At 38.3% G+C, this 22,155-nt stretch overlaps 1 protein-coding gene and 1 pseudogene across 1 annotated transcript in view; one reads left to right on the top strand and one right to left on the bottom strand.

The window, feature by feature from the left end:
• The window catches only part of Marchf1 (membrane associated ring-CH-type finger 1), a 503,920-nt gene that overhangs the window by 156,452 nt on the left and 325,313 nt on the right, over positions 1-22,155 (bottom strand). Inside the window, exon 3 of the mRNA XM_032919298.1 lies at positions 16,563-16,613. Coding sequence (XP_032775189.1) covers positions 16,563-16,613 — 51 coding nt within the window. The remainder of the gene's footprint in view (positions 1-16,562; positions 16,614-22,155) is intronic.
• LOC116914843 lies at positions 10,723-11,373 on the top strand (annotated as a pseudogene).

Genomic DNA, 22,155 nt, shown 5'->3' on the forward strand with positions numbered 1-22,155 from the left:
ACCTGCAACTGAAGTCCCAGGGATTCAGATATCCTTTGTCTTCTGAGGCCAACAGATGCAAACTATTGCAGGCACACACAGATACACACACACACACACACACACACACACACATACACACACACCAAACAAATGTTAAAAATTTTTAAAGTCCAAGTTTTAAAGATGCAATAGGTCAATAATATAAGAATATTTGCATATGTTATAAGCATCATTTTCTACTAGAGCTTAAAGGGCTTATCTACAAATTATGTGTTACTCTGTTTCTTCACTTGGGTTCATAGGAGAATGAATGAATATAGAAGGCAGAAGCTGGGTGAGAGATAGAAGGGGTTGGAGGGGGAAGTTTTTGTGAGTTTTTTTTCTTCAAGTTTCCTTCAAGTACTGAACACGTAGCTCATCAAACTCTATCCATGTGCTGGATAGTTATACCAACCTGACAGAAATTATAATGATTTTGGAAGAGGGACCCTCAACTGAGAAAATGTCTCCACTAGATTGTTTTGGGGGCAAACATGTGGTGCATTTTTTTTTGATTGATGATTGATATGGGGAAATGCAACCCCTGGCTGGTAGTCTTTGGTGCTGTAAGAGCAAGGCATGAGGAGCCAACTAATAAGCAGTGATCCTCCATGGCCTCTGCATCTGTCCTGCCTCCAAGTTTCTACCCTGTTTAAGTTCCTGCCCTGCCTTCCTTTTATGAGGCACTGTGATGCAGATGTGTAAGCAGAGATATTAAGGGCATGTCGCTTTTGGTCATGGCGTTTTATCACATCAACAGAAACAGTGAGACAATCACTAGATCTAACTTTCTGAATTCTTTTTTCAATAATATGGACAGATTTTTGATATCCTGGGTAAAATTTAAAATTTGGTACTTGCCAGACTTGGTCAACAAGTGCTATTATTACTGCTATTGTCTATATAGAGAAAGAGTGAAGAAAAAGACTCAATTCACATCAGAAAAATGCTCTTTCACAATGCATATGTGATATAAGAAGTTATAGTCATATGTGATAGGTATGTTATAGTATTATAACTACCTGTACATAACATACAAATACAAGAATTGAAAGAGATAGTTGCCATTCTTCAGTAATTGTATTTTAAAATTTCTACTTGGTCATCTTGCTCCACATATTTTCCCATTTAAACCAACTTAGGGAGCCTGGAAGTTTTGCTGGGTTGTGAAAGAGACCACTGTCGTCATGAGTTATGGATAGAGGTACCATAGAGTCCCCTAACTCATGTTTGTCCTCATGTAAGGGAAAGATACATTAATAAAAGTTTCTCATTTCAGTAGAAAGATGAGATGTGCACCTGTCCTTTGGGTTTCATCTTCAATTGGTCTATTTATATGTCGGTATTCATTCATCCAGCCTTGCTGGTAAATTTTAATGAAATGAGAATTGAATGAGGGAATACATAATGTGTCTCTGCAGTAATTAGTGAGATAGAAATTTGACAATTATCCAGTTAATCTGATCAACAAAGATAGCCAAATTGGGTAGTTTATCTCAAAGTGGATTTATTTGGCCTAATCAATCCAAATCAACTCTACACAATAATTACATTAACAACACAGCTGCCAACACCCTCTGTAGGATCCGTGGAAAGAACTCAAAAATAGAGAAGATGGATGACAGAAACAGGAAATGGTAGATAATAGCAAGTTATCAAGTACATGTACCTAAGAGAAGCCACCTAGAAGGACACGGTTTTAACTAACATGTGAAAGAAAAGAAAAATAAAGCCAAGAATGAACCTTAAAGTACTAAAACTAAACAGATGTCATCTAAGCATCTAAAAAATAAAAAGAAGACAGAAAGAGAGAGAGAGAGAGAGAGAGAGAGAGAGAGAGGAGAGAGAGAGAGGGGGGGGGGGAGGAGGGAGAGAGAGAGAGAGAGAGAGAGAGAGAGAGAGAGAGAGAGAGAGAAAGAGAGAGAGAGAGAGAGAGAGAGAGAGAGAGGAGGAAGGACTGATACTGTATTCAAAGCACAACAGTGTATCATCTTGGTTCCTTTTGTTCAGACAGCAAAGGCTTAGGGATGGTTAAACTTTTGTTGTTATTGTTTTGTTTTTTGTGGGTTTTTTGTTTTTTTGAAGTCTTACAGTTCTCAGATTTACTTTAAGTATTTGAACATAATCGTCTCATCACTTTTAGTGTCTCTAGAGGTTAGGGCACTACTTAAAACTTAGTTATTAGATTTAAACCTTATTTCTTAATATGAAACCCATCACAAAGCATTATGGATGTTACCACAGAAATACCATGTTAAACTACATGAATGTAATAGTCTACTGACTTTGATGATGTTCAAATAAAGGCATATCTTCAGATCCACTTTTTTAATATTGTGTTTTTAGTTGATGAAATCCAGAGGTAGACAAAGGGACCAAGAGTACCATGAAACAGCATCCATTCTTCCTCCTGTGAATTCCTATTTACATATAATCTCCCACAACCCCAGAAGTCATGAATTTGTATATAATTTGACATTCAATATCTTCTTCATGACACCTCAGAAATTCATTACACTGAAACACATGACTATTTGCCAAAGTTAAAAATAAATCCAGGGTATAATCTCATTTAAAATAAATTCTTTGTGATGGAAAAGGAAGCAATTCTGAACGTTCGCTTATTCATTCTTCTGTACATAATCTGAGAGGTGGTCAGTGATTAAGATTATTTCCATACCTGGACCAAAACCTTACAAGCTATTCCCTTGCTTTTCAGGGTTACAAAGGAAACCAAACACTGGCCTGCTTTAACTTTATGATTAAGCCTGGAAAGCAATTTCCCATATCATAAATGCTATACCCACTACTTTAGCAATCAGAGCTTTCACTAAGACCCTAGGTCTCATCCATAATCAATTTGTTCAGTACAATTGAACTGAGTTTTAAATTTTATATAATTGCAGTTAATTTGAATTTAACTAGCCACCTGTGGCTAATGGCCGACACACTGGACAGTGATGTTCTAGAATCAAAACCAGAAAAGTCCTACTGAAAATCAGCTGTACAGGATATTTCCCATCTATTTTCTAAAGTAAATCTCTTGTTCTATGATCTAAAAAGTCCCAGACTCTTGGAGAAATATTTTCTGTATGACCTGTAAAATGGTAAGAAGTCTAAAATCATTAGAAAGGATGGGCAGTTTAAAAGCATAATAATGGGAATACAGCTCAGTGCTAGAATGCTTACCTAGCACACCAAAGTCCTGGATTCTACCTACAGCACAAAAACAAAAATCGAAACCAGTAGTACCCCTACTCTATCTGTAAGTACACCAATGTACACTACAGTAGAAACAAGGAAATGAAAAAAATACTGCTGAAGAGTGTAATTTAAGTTGGATTGGTCGTTTTTTAACGCCAAGATTGCCACTGCCACATTCACGTTTCTAATACGTTGTTTTCATGTTTGCTTTCCTTGTATATTCCCAAAGAGTGGTTGGCATGGCCTAGTTCCTGAGTTCTTTGGGGACTTCTGCTTGGCTGGGCATTGCATCAACAGATCTGAGCTTCCTGTCCTCCTAACATTAGGCCAGAGTCCTGCAGCTGAGAAGATTCAGAGCACAAAGACTAGATGCCAATGAGAATCCCGGTTCCACAGTGATTGGCACCTGATCTAACCTGCAGTCTTGTTTTCGTATCTCTGTCCTGCAAGCATAGAATGTCTTAAAAACAAGCTCTATTTTCTTTTATCCCTATTTATTTATTTATTTATTTATTTATTTATTTATTGTTTGTTTGTTTGTTTGTTTGTTTGTTTGTTTTACATCCCTATTGCTGCCTTCTATTTCTGTTTTTCTCTTACACAGTCCCTTCTCTTCTGAGAGGGTGGAGAGCCCCCTCCCCATGTCTCCACCCTGGCACATGAAGTCTCTACGGGGGTAAAAGCATCCTCTCCCACTGAGGCCAGAGAAGGCAGCCTAGTTAGAGGAATGAAATCCACATAGAGGCAGGAGTTCTAGGGACAGCCCCAGCTCCAGTTGATAGGGAGCTTTATTTTCAAGTAGCTTTCATTTGGCCCTAGAGTTCCTTGGGCGTTGTCATCTTCTTGGGGGATGTTCAAAGTGGGAACAGAACACAACGGATTAAATGGACTATCTATCTCCTCTGATGTTCTGGTAGATAAAAGGTCATCGATGCTAACTTCTTTGTGGACATTCTGCTCAAGGATTTAGTCACGATAGCTAAAGCATGGATTGGAAACAGACCTTGGAAAGCACGAGACAAATTTCTTGCTTTAGAAATATAGTCTCTCCCTCTGCACTAGCCATCCAAAGTCGTGTGCATAAAATACGTTAGATTTTTTCCAAGTCTTGTAGGGAGTAGGGAGCTGAGAGAGCAGAATGTGTTTGTACTGTTTAAAAGGGTAACGATTACATAGCTCAAAAACCATGCTACTGAAGGAGAGAATGTACGTCATACCCTGCAACACCAATCATTTACCAGAATACAGCACAAAGCCCTTGAAGTAACTCAGCCAGCTAACACAAACTAACCCAAATGGTAACAGATACCTTCACTTACTGATGTTCTCTTATAAAGACCTCAAAGTGATAAGACTGCGGTCACAGCTTTCAATGCTGGAACTCTTGCCTGTATCTCCTGGGAGAATACTTTCTTTGGATCAGAATTTGCTAACTTACAGAACCCTTAGTGATAGCTATGGTAAACACACATTATTCCAGATCACACCCTATTCCAGAAATGATGACTTGGATAAAATCTATTATTACCCATCAAATTTTAGACATGACTAAGGATGCCTAAGAGGCCAAGCCCTATTTTATGTGTGTTGGCAAGATTTAGTCTCCCTCTCCTGGGTTGTCTTCTAAGCTACTAACTCTGGTGTTGCACTTTCTAAGGCATTATAATTGTACTGTCAAGCAGGCAGCACCTGGAGGGTTATGGTAGATAAGTCCCAGCCTTCTGCACTACTGTCACAGATTCTGAGTTCCTGAGTGGAGAATGTTAGGCAAGACCCGTCTGCATTAGTAGACAGAAGACCTCTGGGTTCTCAAGACAAGGTGCTGGCTATCAGTGTGAAGAAATTGTGTTACAGAACAACAGCTGGAGAAATATGCTGCTCCCTTCAGGATATACTAGTGACACTTTCCTTTGCACTGTGTGGTCATACATGATCAAATATAGTAATTATAACCTGCTGAAAGGGTGCTAGCCTGATCCCCATGGAAGCCAACTAGATCAGTAGATGTCCTTGCAAAAGTTAAAAAATATAGGATGTATGCAGGCGAATAAGATTAGCATCAGTTATAATTTCTGAATCAAAAGCAGCAACCAAGGATGAATTTCATCAATATATCTTCCTCTTGTATAGCTTTATCCATACAGATGTAGATAAATAGCTTTTTGGAAAGTATAGCTTGACAAAGCTCTGTTGAGGTGATATGACACACAAATAAATTGTAGTGGTCCAGTGACCTCCCTCCTGAGATCCTTACTAGAAATCAGTGCACCATCAACCAGATTCCATGTTGACTGATGATCTTGACTATTTCCTTGTGCCTTTGGCTAAGTAGCAATGTTCTTACCCAGGGATCTGTATGCCAGCAGGTCAGTGTGTGCTTGTCAGGGATACAGACACTGGCACCTTTCCCCAGTGTGATTGGCATTTGGTACATTTTAGATGCCAGTACTTCTGTGGTGTATTTGCTTATAGTGGTGACAGACAGGAATAGATAGGCTACTTTCTCTATAAGTCAATAAATTCCATAATAAGAGATGTGTGTATTATAAGTCAACAGTCGGGCTGGGGATTTAGCTCAGTGGTAGAGTGCTTGCCTAGCAAGCGCAAGGCCCTGGGTTCGGTCCCCAGCTCTGAAAAAAAAAAAAAAAAAAAAGAAAAGAAAAGATAAGTCAACAGTCTCTATATTTTCATCTAACAAGTATTTATTGAATGTGTTATCACAATTTTTCTACACATTGAAGAAGCAACAGTGAATGAAGAAAGAAATTATTGCCCTAAGGGCCAATAAATTGCAATGTTGTGGATCATGATAGAATTTTTAAGGAAAATAGCTATTTAACTTTGTGGTGAATGCTCATGATAGCAGTCCTTGGGAGGTAAAAGCAGAATGGTTATAAGTTTGATAGCTTAGCTCAGGCTATCTCTTCTTAAATGATATTATTATTATTATTATTATTATTATTATTAGTAGTAGTAGTAGTAGTAGTAGTAATAGTAGTAGTAGTAGTAGTATGAGAGAGGGCAGGGCCTGATCATGACCTCTTGATTAACGTAAGGGTCTGTCTATCTATCTATCTATCTATCTATCTATCTATCTATCTATCTATCTATCTATCTATTCATCTAGCTTTTTATTTAAGACAGGGTTTGAGCATGTATCTGGTTGTCCTGAAAAAAAAAACTGCATAGACCATGCTGGCCTTGAACTTACATAGATCCACCTGCCTCTCAAGTGCTTGGATTAAAGAAGTACACTACTAAACTAAACTTAAGAGTTCATTTTTATTCTGAGAGCTACATAACATGGTGGTGGTTCTAAACAGCGCCGAGATTCTGCCTAACTGATGTTTGAAAAGAATCACATTGATTGTTGTGATAGTCACAGGCTTGCAGGAGGGGCCAGCAAGTAAAGCAGCCCTGATGACGTGAGTTTAATTCTTAAAATCCATATAACGGTGGGAGTAGAGACCTGATCCCATAAAGGTGTTCTTTGGACTTTACATGCCGCTACATATGTATGTGAACAGAAACAATAATAAAATTAAAAGTCTACTAACTCAATGGTTTTCTCACAGCACTATGTAACCTCTTGTGTTTGCTTTCTACAGAATTCTGGTACATGAGATAAATGACAGCAGATCCCAGCAGAGTGCCTTGCTGTACGTCCTAGGTGCTTAGAGTAGATGAACACCTGACCCGGCATGCAGCATGCAGTCAGAGATTTGGGATGTGTAATTTGCCATAGTCATCGTAAATGAGAATCAGAAGCAGCTTGCATTTACTTGACATGGACAGCAATATACATTCATGCCTTTGGCTTGTGAACATGTCAAAATACAGATTGGAGGTGACCGCAACAGCCTGACGATTATTAAATATAGGAGTCCATTGCATTGATAGCATTGTCTATGTTACCAGATCTAGTGAGCAGGAATAGCTAATACTCTGAATGTTTATTACACGTGTGCAATTCACAGTGCAAGAAGAAAAAAGCCTACAAATGCTTAAGGCAGTCCAAATGCATACTTTTTAGAAACTCTTATGTTCTTGTGCATGCGAGAGCATTCCTTCCTGAGTGAAGGACAAACTTTATCCTACAGTTAGAGAAGACACAGGAATTTGATTGCCACAGGTATCATAAGTCCAAGCAAAATAATTCACTGATTCCTTTATGAAATGACTCATAAGACTGCTGGTTTTTGAACATTGAGGCTCTTCAATGCTTTCGCTTGTGATACAAACTGCACTGATATCGGTCTAATAATAAATGGCAAATTTCATGGTCCCAGAAGTGCTATAATAAATAAAAATGAAACATGGGTTTGATGCCAACCTTCAAAGAAATGTCCAATTTTGTTACTGCTGTTTTATCTTCTACACGTACATAATTGCATCTCCGTTATTGGTTATGTCTATCCTATCCAAATAAAGTTTTCTGTTTAGAAAATGGAAAAACAAATAAACTCAATATACGAATGGAGAACTGAAGGGAAGATTTTGCTCTTATAGGCAGAGGTCACAGACCACATCAGAATTCTCTTTACGATTTGCAATGTTCAGCATACTGGTTAATTGTCATGCACACTTAACCTTATTGAGAAGCTGCCTCATGGAGCAAGGCAGAGTTTTCCATTTCAGACCTAAGTATGTTTATCCCACTGTGATTTCAAGGCTTCTTCTCTGGGGAAGGGCTGCCCCTTGACTCTGTATTAGGAAGACAGGAAAAACAGCAAACAACTAATAATTCTGAACTATTCTGTCTTCATGCAACAAAGGGATAAACCGTTTCCAGCAGAGGCGTACAAATGCCCATGGTGGAAATGGAAAGGCAGGAGGTCACCCTCAGCAAGGCTTCAAAGGACCCTGCAGTGAAAACCGCCCAAGTCATGAACTCCAACATGACCACTTCCTATTCATTTCTGTTGGATATTCGTAAGCCTAATTTGGTGTTATTAATTCTGTTTGTTCTCTCAATCAGATCACTCTAGTCTGTTGGATGATGTGAGTACCCGAAGTGGTATTTTTCTGTCTCTCAGTTCCTTCTTGTTAACTGAAACCTGGTATTTACTTCTTCCACCTTTTCTTTCTATACATGTAATACACTTACTCATACGCTGTCATGATCAGAGTAACACAGGAAGAAGGTTAAAACACTTCACCCAGAAAGAAACTTCGGAAGGAGTGTCCGAAGATGAATCGGTTTTGGTGTGACATTTACAATAGCAAAAACTCACTTTACCATGTTGTCTTTCTAGGTTTTTCTAAAGAAATTGTAACAATTCGTCCTCTACAGGAGTACAAAGCAGGATGGATGGGTGATATGAATCACATGCACACAGAAAATAGACCACCACAGCGGACACTGTCAGCATTGCGATGAGCTCCTTTAGCACCTTTAAATGTGCGTCAGTACATATTTCTCCCAGTCCCTTCTGCTCAAGTTTTACACTGCGGTTTTCTTTTGGAATATGCTGCTGTGTCTTTGTACATCGCTTAGCCGCTCATGCAGGTAAATTCTTATGAACAGTGTCTGCACGCATAGAGATATTTCTGCCTCTGACAGACCGTGAGCCAACAAGAGGCCAGTAAAACATTTCTGGCCTCCAGGATGACAAAACTACATGTGCTTTATATTAGAGGCTCCACACAGGAGCAAGGGACCATCTCTTGATTTCTCCTTTCCTTATATTTCTGTTGTGATTTCAGCAATGGTTTCTTCGGCTACTGCTTGCATGGAAAGTCACTGCAGAACTTCTTATCTCCAGATCTTATTATAGCAAATGGACAGAGGAAGATGTCTTCCTATTAAACATCAATGTGATTTTTGTTTGAGTAGGAAACTTGAATCCAAATTTTATGGATTATATTTTGGCTTAGCTGGTTTAAGAATTATTGACCCATAAAGTTGTGAGATTAGATCAGCACCCCCAAAGAGTGGAATTTCATAAAGAAAAAGTCTCAGGACATAGCTTCAGGTTTTCTTAATAGTCCTCCTCACCTTCACTGATCCAACTGAATTTATATCCATTTCCCTAGCTCTGGCCTCAAGGGGAACCTAGATGAGGATCTGTGAGAATCGTCCAGTTAGTTCAAGTTATTCTTCAATATTATATCCTTCTTTACTTCATCAGCACCTCCCGGTTATCCTCTAAAGGCATGCTGTTTTATGATATTGCTGATTTGTAGGTCCCTTGTATCAGCAAACCAAGATGGATCTCTTAGTAAGTCAGAACATTAAACACCTGCTCAGGAACGCAAATGCTTGGCTTGGGTTCAGCTGAAGGCATCCCCAGTACATTTTACACATGGGGAACATGGTTCAGCTTGACCTTGCTAGGAAATGTTTTGAAATCTTAAAGGCAAATCTGGTAAAATACGGAGTGAAAAAAGTTTTCAAAAGACAAACGAAGCAGGTATTTGATCAAAAGATAACACCATTTAAAATGCTGCGATCCACACTAACACGCTGTGCCCAGTATATCCTCAATAGTATTCAGTAAAGAAATTGTTTTGACTACATTATTCATCTTATTTTATTGTGAAATGAGCTTGACTATTCATACAAGAAAAATCTTTAAAGAAAACCTGCTGTTTTATAGCGATATAACGTCTTCCTACTAACCTTATAGGAGATATTTCCAGGTAGAAACCAATTGAAAACTTTAGATGAAACCTGTCAAGTCAATATTGTCTGGGGAATATACTAAGAAATTACAAAAACTCACTGAAGGATCATTGTGTTAAGGTAGTCACTTTTGAATTCTTTTCATAAATGAATTCAATTTTATGAGCTGCTTTCTGCACAAACCAAAACCCAAAGACTTTATTCCAGAGAACAATTTCATGAACTTGAATTGAAGGCAAGGCTTTCTTTCTCTGTGACAGTTGCTTTTGAGGGGATATTCCTGTAAAGTTAATAATGTTGCTAGTTGAATATAATGATCCCCTATCATCAAAAAAGGTATAGGAAGGTGGGATTTGGCTGAGTTTCCGTCTTTAGGAACTTGTGAGTCACATGTGTGTTAAAAACAGCAAGCAAGGAGAAGTGGTAATGTAAAGCTTCAAAAAAGTGTGTGGAATGAAAGAGAAGGTTTCTCTTCTTCACACCTGAAATTTTCCAAGTATCTTCTACATTGTTTTAAATCTATATATATCCTTTCTAGGTCTTGGATCAACTTTAATATTTCCAAAGCCCACTGTTCTCACTAAAATAAGAAATATTAAGAAAAAACCAACAAAACTGTTATGGTGGCATATTCTATAATCCCAGAATTTATGAGGATGAATGAAGACATATAGGGGTCAAGGCTAGATTGGAATACACAACGAGACCAAATAAAAATAAATAATAGACGATAAGACAAGGTTATAACCCAACTTTGATATTGTTAAGACAAACAAAAACATAAACTAATAAAAAATGTTGGAATGGTTGTGCTGCTGTCCGAGGGCTGGATGCTGTCATCCTGCGGGAGTGCCGCTTCCCATCTCAAGACCATGTCTAACTTAGTTGAGCAGTCGCTGCCCCTGCACAACAACTGTGAGGAAGGGGAGCATCCTCTGCCACCACCCGCTGGCCTTAACAGTTCCTGGGTGGAGTTACTAATGAACAGCAGCAAGGGCAATGATAATGGACATGGGAAGAATTGGGGCTGGATGCGTTCCTTCCTGGTCTTCCACTCACAGTGGAGACGTGGAGCAGATACTTCTGGGTGCATAGCATGAGTCAGAACAGAGCAGCTCAAGAGGCAGTTCTCACAGTGACTGCCCTTCACCACAAGAAGATGGGCAGGTCATGTTTAATGTTGAGATGCTTACCAGCAGGGACCACAGCTCTCAGTTAGAAGAAGAAGTTGTAGAAGGAGAAAAAGAAGTTGAGACTTTGAAGAAAAGTGCAGACTGGGTATCAGACTGGTCCAGTGGACCCAAAAACATCCCACCCAAAGAGTTCCATTTCAGACACCCTAAACGTAACGTGCGTCGTCTCTAAGCATGAGGAAGAGTGGAACCATGAAGAAAGGGGTCATTGTCTCTGCCGAGTTCCTCAAGGTCTTCATCCGTTCTCTCTTCCTTTCTCACATGTTGGCTTTGGGGCTGGGCATTTATATTGGAAAAGAACTGAGCACACCTTCTGCTAGCACCTACTGAAGGAGATGAAAAGCCCCTGGAAAACCGTGTGGCCTGTGAAGTGTTGTATTGTAGTTTGAATTTGAGACCTATTGTAAGTTTGATCCCCACCTACAACCCTATTTTTACATGCTCAATTCCAGTAATTCTCAAATCCAGTATTTGACTCAAACTCTGTTGGGACATTTTACAAACCTTTTTGGCCTGCAAGACACTTTAGAGATTCCTAATACAGTTTATTGTTGTTTAGAAATTTGCAAGGGCTTTTTTCCCCAGCAATGCCACCAGCAGATTATAATCCTGTCAACAGTGCATCGTGTCCTCTTAGTACCACCAGTCACACCTGCATTGTTCATGCTAGGAGCTGTGTTCTAGCCATGCAATTACAGCTCTTTCTAAATGAGGTCAGGTTAGGAAATAATACGATAAAAGCTTTATTAGTCTACTGGACCTGTTCCTTCCTACCCACAGATAGTTCCACAGACCCTGGGCAGCCAGGAAACAACAAACTCTCCTAAGACGAACCAACGTCCTCATGTTCATTTTTTTAGGTTTCCCAGAAATATTTTGTCCGAAAGTCAGCATAAAGTAGATGAAGATCATGAGGAACATATTCCCCTTTCACCATCATCTCATTATAGTTTTTCTTTTTTTAAGTTAAACCAAGATGGAGGAATGTTAGCATTCCTTCTAGGTTCTTTACCTAGTAACAGCTAGGTATGCCTGGTTTACTGTAAAAGGGGCTGTTTGCTCTCTTATTCTCTGCCCTTCTGCCCCTCCCCCATTTCTTCCCTCCCCTCTCCGTCTGCCCCCCTCTCTCCACAAGTTCCTGGCTGGCCTCTCATATCTCTCTCTCTCTCTCTCTCTCTCTCTCTCTCTCTCTCTCTCTCTCTCTCTGTGTGTGTGTCTACTCCCTCCTCAATGCCCTTCTCATTCTCTAAATAAACTATATTCCATATTATATCCATCATATGTCTGGTAACTCAGGGGGAATGGATGCCTCTGCATGGGCCCACTGAGGCACCCCTCCCACCTCACCATATTGCACCTCTACAAAACATATCCTAACTCTCGTTTTCTTTCTTTCTTTCTTTCTTTCTTTCTTTCTTTCTTTCTTTCTTTCTTTCTTTCTTTCCTTCCTTCCTTCCTTCCTTCCTTCCTTCCTTCCTCCTTCCTTCCTTCCTTTCTTTCTTTCGTTCGTTCGTTCATTCTTTCTTTCTTTCTTTTTTATAAAACACAACACTAATAGTAACCAAAACTTGCCAGAAGGCCTTTTGGACCCTCACATCTGTTAAAGTCATGTGGGAATATGTTATGTATGTGTAGTGCATATATACACATCTATATGAAGCATATTTATTTTATATGCTCTCTCTGTGTGTACATATATTTTACATATAGTTTATTCTTATATGCACAGTAATATCAAATATTTTTTCTCAATTCTGTCAGTTGAGGTCACTGAGGATAGTGTATACATTCTTATTGCTTCATTATTTCAGTATGGAAAAGGAGAAACACTAAAATGGGGATTGGAAGATCTGTTTATTCAGTAAGAAATGAAAAGACATAGGTAAAAGAGAAGACCTAGGGACACACAGGAAGTGTAGGATCCTATCCTGGAATCTGTTCTTCTTTAACATCCTGAAACATTCCCATATCAATGGATAGAGTTTTAGCACAAACTAAAACAAGAAGGAGGAAATAATACAGAGAGTGTGTGTTATACTAATGATGGTCTTAAAAGCATTTATTATCATTAAATATCAGAAATATACAGTATTCTTTAACTCTTGATAGACTCATGCACCCCAATCCCACTCATCTCTCTGTCCCTTCATATCCACCCTCTGCCCTTACATCTCCTCATAATAAACAAAGGCAAAACATACAAAGAAGAAAGCTCATCTTCTCATGGAAGCTGTTGTCTATACTTCCTTAGTTACAAATGTTCATTGTGATGAATCATTGGTCTGGTTCAAAGCGTCTGGCTTCTGCTATGCTATTGATCCTCACTGAGGCTCCTCTTGGAGATTCTATTGTTGCCCCTTGTCACAGAGATCCTGCAGCTTTGTATCTGCAGGTCCAAACCCTGTGCACTGCTCCAGCAGTGCACACATGGGATAGAGATGGAATGGGCCAACTCAAAGCCTTGGATCTGAGCCTGGGTGGTAGTTGAGTTGGTCAGTCAGCTGATTTCCTGCACCTACACCACCAGGGCAAATTCTGAAGCACTGCCCTGGGTAGCTCATCTAATGCTACAGCCTGAAAGGGGCAGAACCAGCTCTTCTGCACTCCCATTCTTGGGGCTGACTCACATGCACGCTTACCATCAGGGTAAGCTCTACTCTACTGCCTGGAGAGGGTACAGGGTCCTCTCTCCTGTTCTCATGACCCAGGGGCCAGCTCTCCTGTCCTGTATACAGCATTTTAATGTCTTCATTAATTTTAATTTTATCACTGTCTAATTTACTCTCACTCCCCCCAAAAATGTACATACATCACAGTCTCAAATACATTGGCTCAAAGAGACTCCCGAGAAGTGACATTGTTAATGCTGTCATTGAAGTATAAGTATTTGGAGCGCCACCATTAGAATAGCTGATATTTAAGCATTGAATAACCATTGTCCAAGAAGCCCACCAAGATATTTATATGTCTGTTCCTTCTCCTTTTATAGCTAAGGCTGTAGAGAAAATGTAATAACCCCTCTAAGTGGATGCTTTGCTACCCATGTTCTTTATAGCTCCATTACACTGATTCTCATTCATTTGAAAATTCCAACGTTTTTATGTAAAGTTATTTTTGGCAATCTTAAAGAACAACATCTTTGTTCCAGTTTTACTATTTTCTTCTCTAACATTTTAAAATAACTCAAATATTTGTAGGTTTTGTCATTTCATGCTCTGTAGCCCACAGGATTATTGAAGAGCATATCATTTACTTATTCATAAAAGTAGTGAGGAACCAACAGTGCATTTATCATTCTGACTATCATTCTGGCACAAATACAAGGAGAGTTATATTGAGTTAAGAGATTTAGATTCACAGAAATCACCAGGGGTTGGGAGTTGAGACTTTTCTATAATACTATGAAGGTAAGAGAGAAAAGGTATTCATTTATCTCCAAACGGAATGTCAGAGTCTTTTAAGAAGTTAGAGATCAGAAGTACCTCTTTTGTCTTTATGTAATTTCTAAAGGAATAAGCTAAAAGGATGAATGCTGTAAACAGATTGCAATTTTCATTTATACATTTGCTCCTAGATAATGAATATTTGGTGTGGTAACAGAGCTGTCAGTCCTTTGACAAGCTTCAAAGTTGTTATTTAGTCAACATTAACCTGTTGAGAAAGATAGCACTGTTCCAGAGCTCTGGGTGAGCTCTTTTGTAAGAGATTTTGATGACAAGCATTTAGAAAATGATATGCTAATATAAACTAAACAAAGAAATCTTTAGGAGACTAGTTTTGTGGTAGGGGGAGTAAGTCTGTCTTAGGGAGTTTAGGTGATTTTCCCAGGATCACATGAATAGGGAACAGCAGAGCAGAAAGGTGGAATTAAAATCTCACCCTCTGAAGTAGTCTCAACCAGAAGGATGCATTCCTTCTCAAGTATTTTCAGAGAGACTCTGATGTGAATGTAATTCTGTAATGTACTGTCATATTTTTATTACTATAGAAATACCAGATACAATACTGTTATCAAGGAAAGATTGTTCTGAACCATACTTTTGGAGTCTGAAGTCAAGGAATTTTTATCACTTTTAGATTTCTTATGGGGAAGGAAAAAGGGAAACACGTCATAGTGAAAATGGATGGTGTAGCAAAAGACAGAAAAGGAAACCTGCTCCAACACTACCCTTCAAGGGATTTCCTCCAACTGGTCTACCAACCTACCACTCATGTGCATCATTTAAAAGTTCTGCTACTTCTTAGAGTATCAAGCCAACAACACACAGGCATTTGGGTAGTACTCTCAGCTATACTGGTTTTGAGTCCTGCATGATCTACAAACAAGCAGATGAATGCTTGTGTTCTAGATCATCTTTCAAAGGATGCTACTTAGGCAATCTATATATTTGGGAGCACTGCAACAGTGTGGCCTTCCATACAGAGATATAGGCACAAATGTTTATGTCCAAGGTCATAGATATACTCCTGGAAGTACATAGTGTGTGTGCACATGTCATTTTCCTACAAGATTTATGCTCAGGGATCCAGCTGAAGAGAATGATACCACTCTGGGGCTCCTACTTCTCAGGGAGTAAAATTTGCTTCTGGAAACTAAGCAGAAAGTATGGCTCCCTAGTGGGAAGCTGGAGTTGGTATAAAGCCTAATGTTGGTTACTTATTTCTAGATCCATCATGAAAACTAATGAAAAATTACTAATACAAAAGTAAGGTCAGCAATGTAGAAGGCCCTGAGATGGAATATGTCCTGTGGTAAATCTGTCTTGATCCTGCCAATGTATTAAAAAATCTGAGTGACTATTTCAAAAAATGGCTGTACATTATATTTTACTTCCCAAGCACTATATTTGCCTATCACATGGTACCCCATATCTGCTCATCACATGGTTCCCAAATCTTCCCATCACATGGTACCCAATTTTAAAGAACAGTTCATGAAGTTTGTTTTTTCATACTAGTATAAAGACTAGAATATTTGTCTAGATTCATAATAATTTAATGGCCTGGCATCCTGACTTGGATTTGAAGTAAGTCTAGAGAGTAGTTTTACTTTATCCATTGACTCTGTAACCTAAATATCGACAAACTTAAGTTTTTATGAAATCGATTTCTAAAAGTTATTTCAATAAAAAGTGCACATTTCAGAGAGGTTAAAAATAAAGCCTAATATTTTAAACCCATGGGAAGTGCCGTGATTGTGGATAATTTTGATTTGAGCATTTGTTGTCCCTATTGTGTTGGAAGTTGAGGGTAAAAAAGCCATAGTTCCAAGTACATAGTTTTTAGTACTCTGAAAATAGCAATTACTTTCTCTATTGAAAACAAAGTGGAAAGACAACATATTTGATTGTGTGAAAGCATAATATATCCTACAGTAAAAGTGTGATATAGTTCAAACCATTAACCAATCATATTTCAGTATTATTATATATAACAATTATATGTTAAACATGATCAATATTCATTGAACTTGTGAAATGCAAAACTCAAAAAACAAGAACATGGAGAGAGGCACCTACTTTTGATATGTTACTTGATCGACTTGCAGATCGCCCTGGGGACTTTTCATTCTGAAAAATAAATTTAGAAACACTGATTAAAATCCTTCTGGTTTCTGTCTGAACCCAGAGCTGACCCAGTGCCATAGCTCTCTGTTGCAAGTCCCACCAGGAGAGAGCTGGTCTTCCAGGAGTGCTGACAGAAGGCTTACTAGAGGGTCAAACCACTGTCAGAGACATCAAGGCCAGCTAACACCAGATATAAGCAGATGCTGAGAGGCAAGTACAAGAAACTAAGCAACAGAAACTAAGGCTACTTGGCATCATCAGAACCCAGTTCTCCCACCACAGCAAATCCTGGATACCCCAACATACCAGAAAAGCAAGATTCTGATTTAAAATCACATCTCATGATGATGTTAGAGGACTTTAAGCAGGACATAAATAACCTTAAAAATACAGGACAATACAGGTAAACAAGTAGAAGCCTTTAAAGAAGAAACAGAAAAATCTCTTAAAGAATTGCAAGAAAACACAACCCAATAGGTGAAGGAATTGAAAAAAAACCATAGAGGATCGAAAAATGGTAATAGAAGCAATAAAGTAATCACAAAGAGAGACAACCCTAGAGATAGAAAACCTGGGGAAGAGATCAGGAATCTTAGACAAAAGCATTACCAACAAAATACAAGAGATAGAAGAGAGAATCTCAGGGGCAGAAGATACAATGGAAAACAGTGACATAAACATCAAAGAAAATGCAAAATGCAAAAAAACTAACTCCTCACCAAAACATCCAGGAAATCCAGGACACAATGGTGTCAAAGCTAAGATCAAAGCTAAGAATAGTAGGTGTAGAAGAGAGCAAAGATTCTCAACTTAAAGGACCAGTAAATATCTTCAACAGAATTATAGAAGAAAACTTCCCTAACCTAAAGAAAGAGATGCCCATAACATACAAGAAGTCCAAAGAACTCCAAGTAGATTGGAACAGAAAAGAAATTCCTCCTGTCACATAATAGTCAAAACAACAAATGTAAAAAAACAAAGAAAGAATATTAAATGTAGTAAGGGAAAAAGATCGAGTAGCATATAAAGGAAGACTTATCAGAATTATACCAGATTTCTCAATAGAGACTATGAAAGCCATAAGACCCAGGGCATATGTCATACAGACACTAAGAGAACACAAATGCCAGCCCAGGCTACTATATCCAGCAAAACTCTCAATTAACATTAGTAGAGAAACCAAGATATTCCATGAGAAAACCAAATTTACCCAATCTCTTTCTACAAATCTAGCCCTACAAAGGATAATAGATTGAAAACTCCAACACAAGGATGGAAACTGTACCCTAGAAAAAGCAAGAAAGTAATCTTTTTGCAACAAACCCAAAAGAAGATAGCCACACAAACATAATTCCACCTCTAAAAACAAAAATAATAGGAAACAAAAATCATTGGTCCCTAATATCTCTCAACATCAATGAACTCAATTTCCGAATAATAAGACATACTAAAAGAATGTTTACATAAACCGAACCCAGCATTTTGCTGCATACAGGAAATACACCTTAGTAACAAAGATAGAAACTTGCTCAGAGTAAAAGGCTGGGAAAATTTTTTTCAAATAAATGGTCCCAAGAAACAAGCTGGAGTAGCCTTTCTAATACCGAATAAAATTGACCTTCAACCAAAAGTTATCAAACAAGATAAGGAAATACACTTCATAGTCATCAAAGGAAAAATCCACCAAGATGAACTCTCAATTCTGAATATCTATGCTCCAGATGCAAGAGCACCCACATTCATAAAAGAAACCTTACTAAAGCTCAAAGCATACATTGCACCTCACACAGTAATATTGGGAGACTTCAACACCCCACTCTCATCATTGGACAGATCATGAAAACAGAAACTAAACAGAGCCATAGAGAAACTAACAGAAGTTAAGAAACAAAAGAATTTAGCAGATACCTATAGAACATTTTATCCTAAAACAAAAGAATATATCTTCTTCTTAGACCTCATTGTACCTTCTCCAAAATTGACACAAAAGCCCCCCAGAGATACAAGAAAATTGACATAATCCCATGCATGCTATCAGATGACTATGGACGAAGGTTGGTCTTCAATAACAACAACAACAACAAAACAAACAAACAAAAAACTCATAAAGCCCACATACATATGGAAGGTGAACTATGCTCTACTCAATGATAACTTGGTCAAGGAAGAAATAAAGAAAGAAATTAAAGACTTTTTAGAATTTAATGAAAATGAAAGCACGACATACCCAAACTTATGAGATACGGTGAAAGCAGTGCTAAGAGGATAACTCAGAGCTCTGAGTGCCTCCAAAAAGAAACTGGTGAAAGTATACACTAGCGGGTTGACAGCACACCTAAAAGCTCTAGAACAAAAGGAAGCAAATACACCAAAGAGGAGCAAATGGCACGAAATAATCAAATTCAGTGCTGAAATCAACCAAGCAGAAACAAAAAGAACTATACAAAGACGCAACAAAAAAGCAGGAGCTGGTTCTTTGAGAAAATCAACAAGATAGATAAACCGTTAGCTAGACTAACCAGAGGGCACAGAGACAGCATCCAAATTAACAAAATCAGAAATGAAAAGGGAGATATAACCATAGAAACTGGAGAAATTAAAAAAAAATCGGATCTGACTACAATAATCTATACTCAACAAAACTGGAAAACCTGGAAGAAATGGACAATTTTCTAGACAGATACCAGGTACCAAAGTTAAATCAGTATCAGATAAACCATCTGAACAGTCCAATAACCCCTAAAGAAATAGAAGCATTATTAAAAGTCTCCCAACCAAGGAAAGCCCAGGATGAGATGGGTTTAGTGTACAATTCTATCAGACCTTCATAGAAGACCTAGTACCAGTATTGTCCAATCTATTCCACAGGAGAGAAACAGATGGAGCACTACCCAATTTGTTCTATGAAGCCACTATTGCACTTCTACATAAACCACGCAAAGATCCAATAAAGACAGAGAACTTCAGACCAATTTCCCTTATGAATATAGATGACAAAATAGTCAATAAAATTCTTACAAACTGAATCCAAGAGCACATCAAAACAATCATCCATCATGTTCAAGTAGGCTTCATCCCAGGGATGCAGGGATGGTTCAATATAAGGAAAACCATTAATATAATCCACTATATAAACAAACTCAAAGAAAAAAAAACCACATGATCATCTCATTAGATGCTGAGAAAGCATTTGAAAAATTCAACACCCCTTCATAGTTTAAGTCTTGGAAAGATCAGGAATTCAAGGCCCATACCGAAACACAGTAAAAGCAAATACAGCAAACCAGTAGCCAACATCAAACTAAATGGAGAGAAACTTGAAGCAATCCCACTAAAATCAGGGACTAGACAAGGCTGCCCTCTCTCCCCCTCTCTCTAAATATTCAACATAGTCCTAGCCATAGCAATCAAACAACAAAAGGAAGTCAAAGGTATACAGATTGGAAAGGAGAAAGTCAAAGTATCACTATTTGCAGATGATATGATAGTATACTTAAGTGACCCCAAAAGTTCCACCAGAGAACTACTAAGCCTGATAAACAACTTCAGCAAAGTGACTGGATAGAAAATTAACTCAAACAAATCAGTAGCCTTCCTCTACTCAAAGGATAAATGGGCTGAGAAAAAAATTATGGAAGTAACTCCCTTCACAGTAGTCACAAATAATAAAAAATACTTCGCTGTTACTCTAGCCAAGCAGGTGAGAGATCTGTATGATAAGAACTTCAAGTCTCTGAAGAAAGAAATTGAAGAAGATCTCAGAAGATGGAAAGATCTCCCATGCTCATGGATTGGCAGGATTAATATAGTAGGAATGGCCATCTTACTAAAACAGTCTACAGATTCAGTGCAATCCCCATCAAAATTCCAACTCAATACCTCACAGAGTAGAAAGAGTAATTTGCAAATTAATTTGGAGTAACAAAAGAACCAGAATAGCCAAAATTATTCTCAACAAAAAAGAAACTTCTGGAGGAATCATGATCCCTATACTCCAGCTACATTACAGAGAAATAATGATAAAATATATGATATTGGCACAGAGACAGGCATGTAGATCAATGGAATAGAATTGGAGACCCAGAAATGAACCCTCACACCTATGGCCTCTATGGAGAGGTGGGAGGGAGTGGGTGGTGGATCCAGGAGCACCCTCATAGAAGAGAGGGCGATAGCGGGTTTCTGGAAGGGAAATCTGGAAAGGGGATAACATTTGAAATGAAATAAAAAATATCCAATAAAAGAAAAAAAATGTAATAATTAAAAAAAAAAGAAACACTGATTAAAGAAGAGTGGCCCTGTTTTTACTGTCCAAAGGAGAAAATGTAGTATTAAGTAGGTTTATGAACATTTTCAATATTATTCTAACGGGTACACAGATAGCTTATGCAAATGGCTTTTATCAGATTACCTTCCTTAATATATAGCAGTATATTGTTAATATATTCCAATTAACTTCCACGTAGCAAGTAAGCTAGCAATATTTATTTACATGAAATTATTCTTTATACAAACAAAACCTGAAACTACGTAATCTCTTTGCAAATTCGAGAATTGTAGTATAGCCCATTGCTTTACCATTGTATATATTTGCAGGAAGTTCTGAATAAGTTCCCATTGTGCAGTAGACACCTTCAACTTGTGTTCTGGAGACACATATTTTATTGGTCTTTTCTGTCATTTCACATGCCTGTAAGCACCCAATCTTTAAATTTTAAAACGCTCTCTAAGTTATGTCTGAAGATTTAAAACTTAAAAATGTTTTTGAAATGTATCACCTGCTCTTGTCTCCTTAGCACTTTGTAGTTTAGAAAAAAAAATGCACTAAAAGTGCTTTTGAAAGGCATTTTTATGCCATGAAATTTTAATGTAAAAAACGACCTTAAGGAGTTAGGCCTCCTAGTTTGAGGGAAGTAGATTCCAGGAAATCACAACCTTAAGATCTAAGCCAGTCTGGCCTCAAACTTCTGACTGCTGCTGTCCGTTTGCTATTTCTTTTCTGCTAATTCTTTGTTTGAAGATAAATGAATGGATAAACCAGAGTTTATGGATGCACATGTGGTGTGCAGAAAGTATTCCACTTAATGCTGTCTTCCTGACAGAACTGAGAGCGATTGTGGTACCCATGGAAGAACAAGCCATCCAACACTCCTGCAGAGATTCAGGAAGTGCTCGTCAGGCCTCAGCACTACTAGGTTGCAGGTTACAGCTGATGGAGGAGAGAGAATCATTCTCATTAGAAGGTATGGCCACCAGTAGGCTTTCCATGTTCCACTGGATGACCCCAGACCCATGGAGTCTGCCTGAAATTTTCTATGATGTGGACTTTTGGTGGCAGATGTGCTATTGTGGAGAAACAAGCTACACTCACTGCAAACTGTTGCTGTGTTAGACACACATATTCCAGCTGAACATGCCACATCCATCTCCTGTAACTACTGATGTCACCGAGGAGCATGTTATCACAGAGTGAGATTAGTCACAAAAATGTGATTCGTCATACCTCATAACAGTCTGGGATGCAGCCTGCGATGAATGTGCATGA

The sequence above is a fragment of the Rattus rattus genome, chromosome 13 (assembly GCF_011064425.1).
Source record: "Rattus rattus isolate New Zealand chromosome 13, Rrattus_CSIRO_v1, whole genome shotgun sequence".
Taxonomy (NCBI): domain Eukaryota; kingdom Metazoa; phylum Chordata; class Mammalia; order Rodentia; family Muridae; genus Rattus; species Rattus rattus.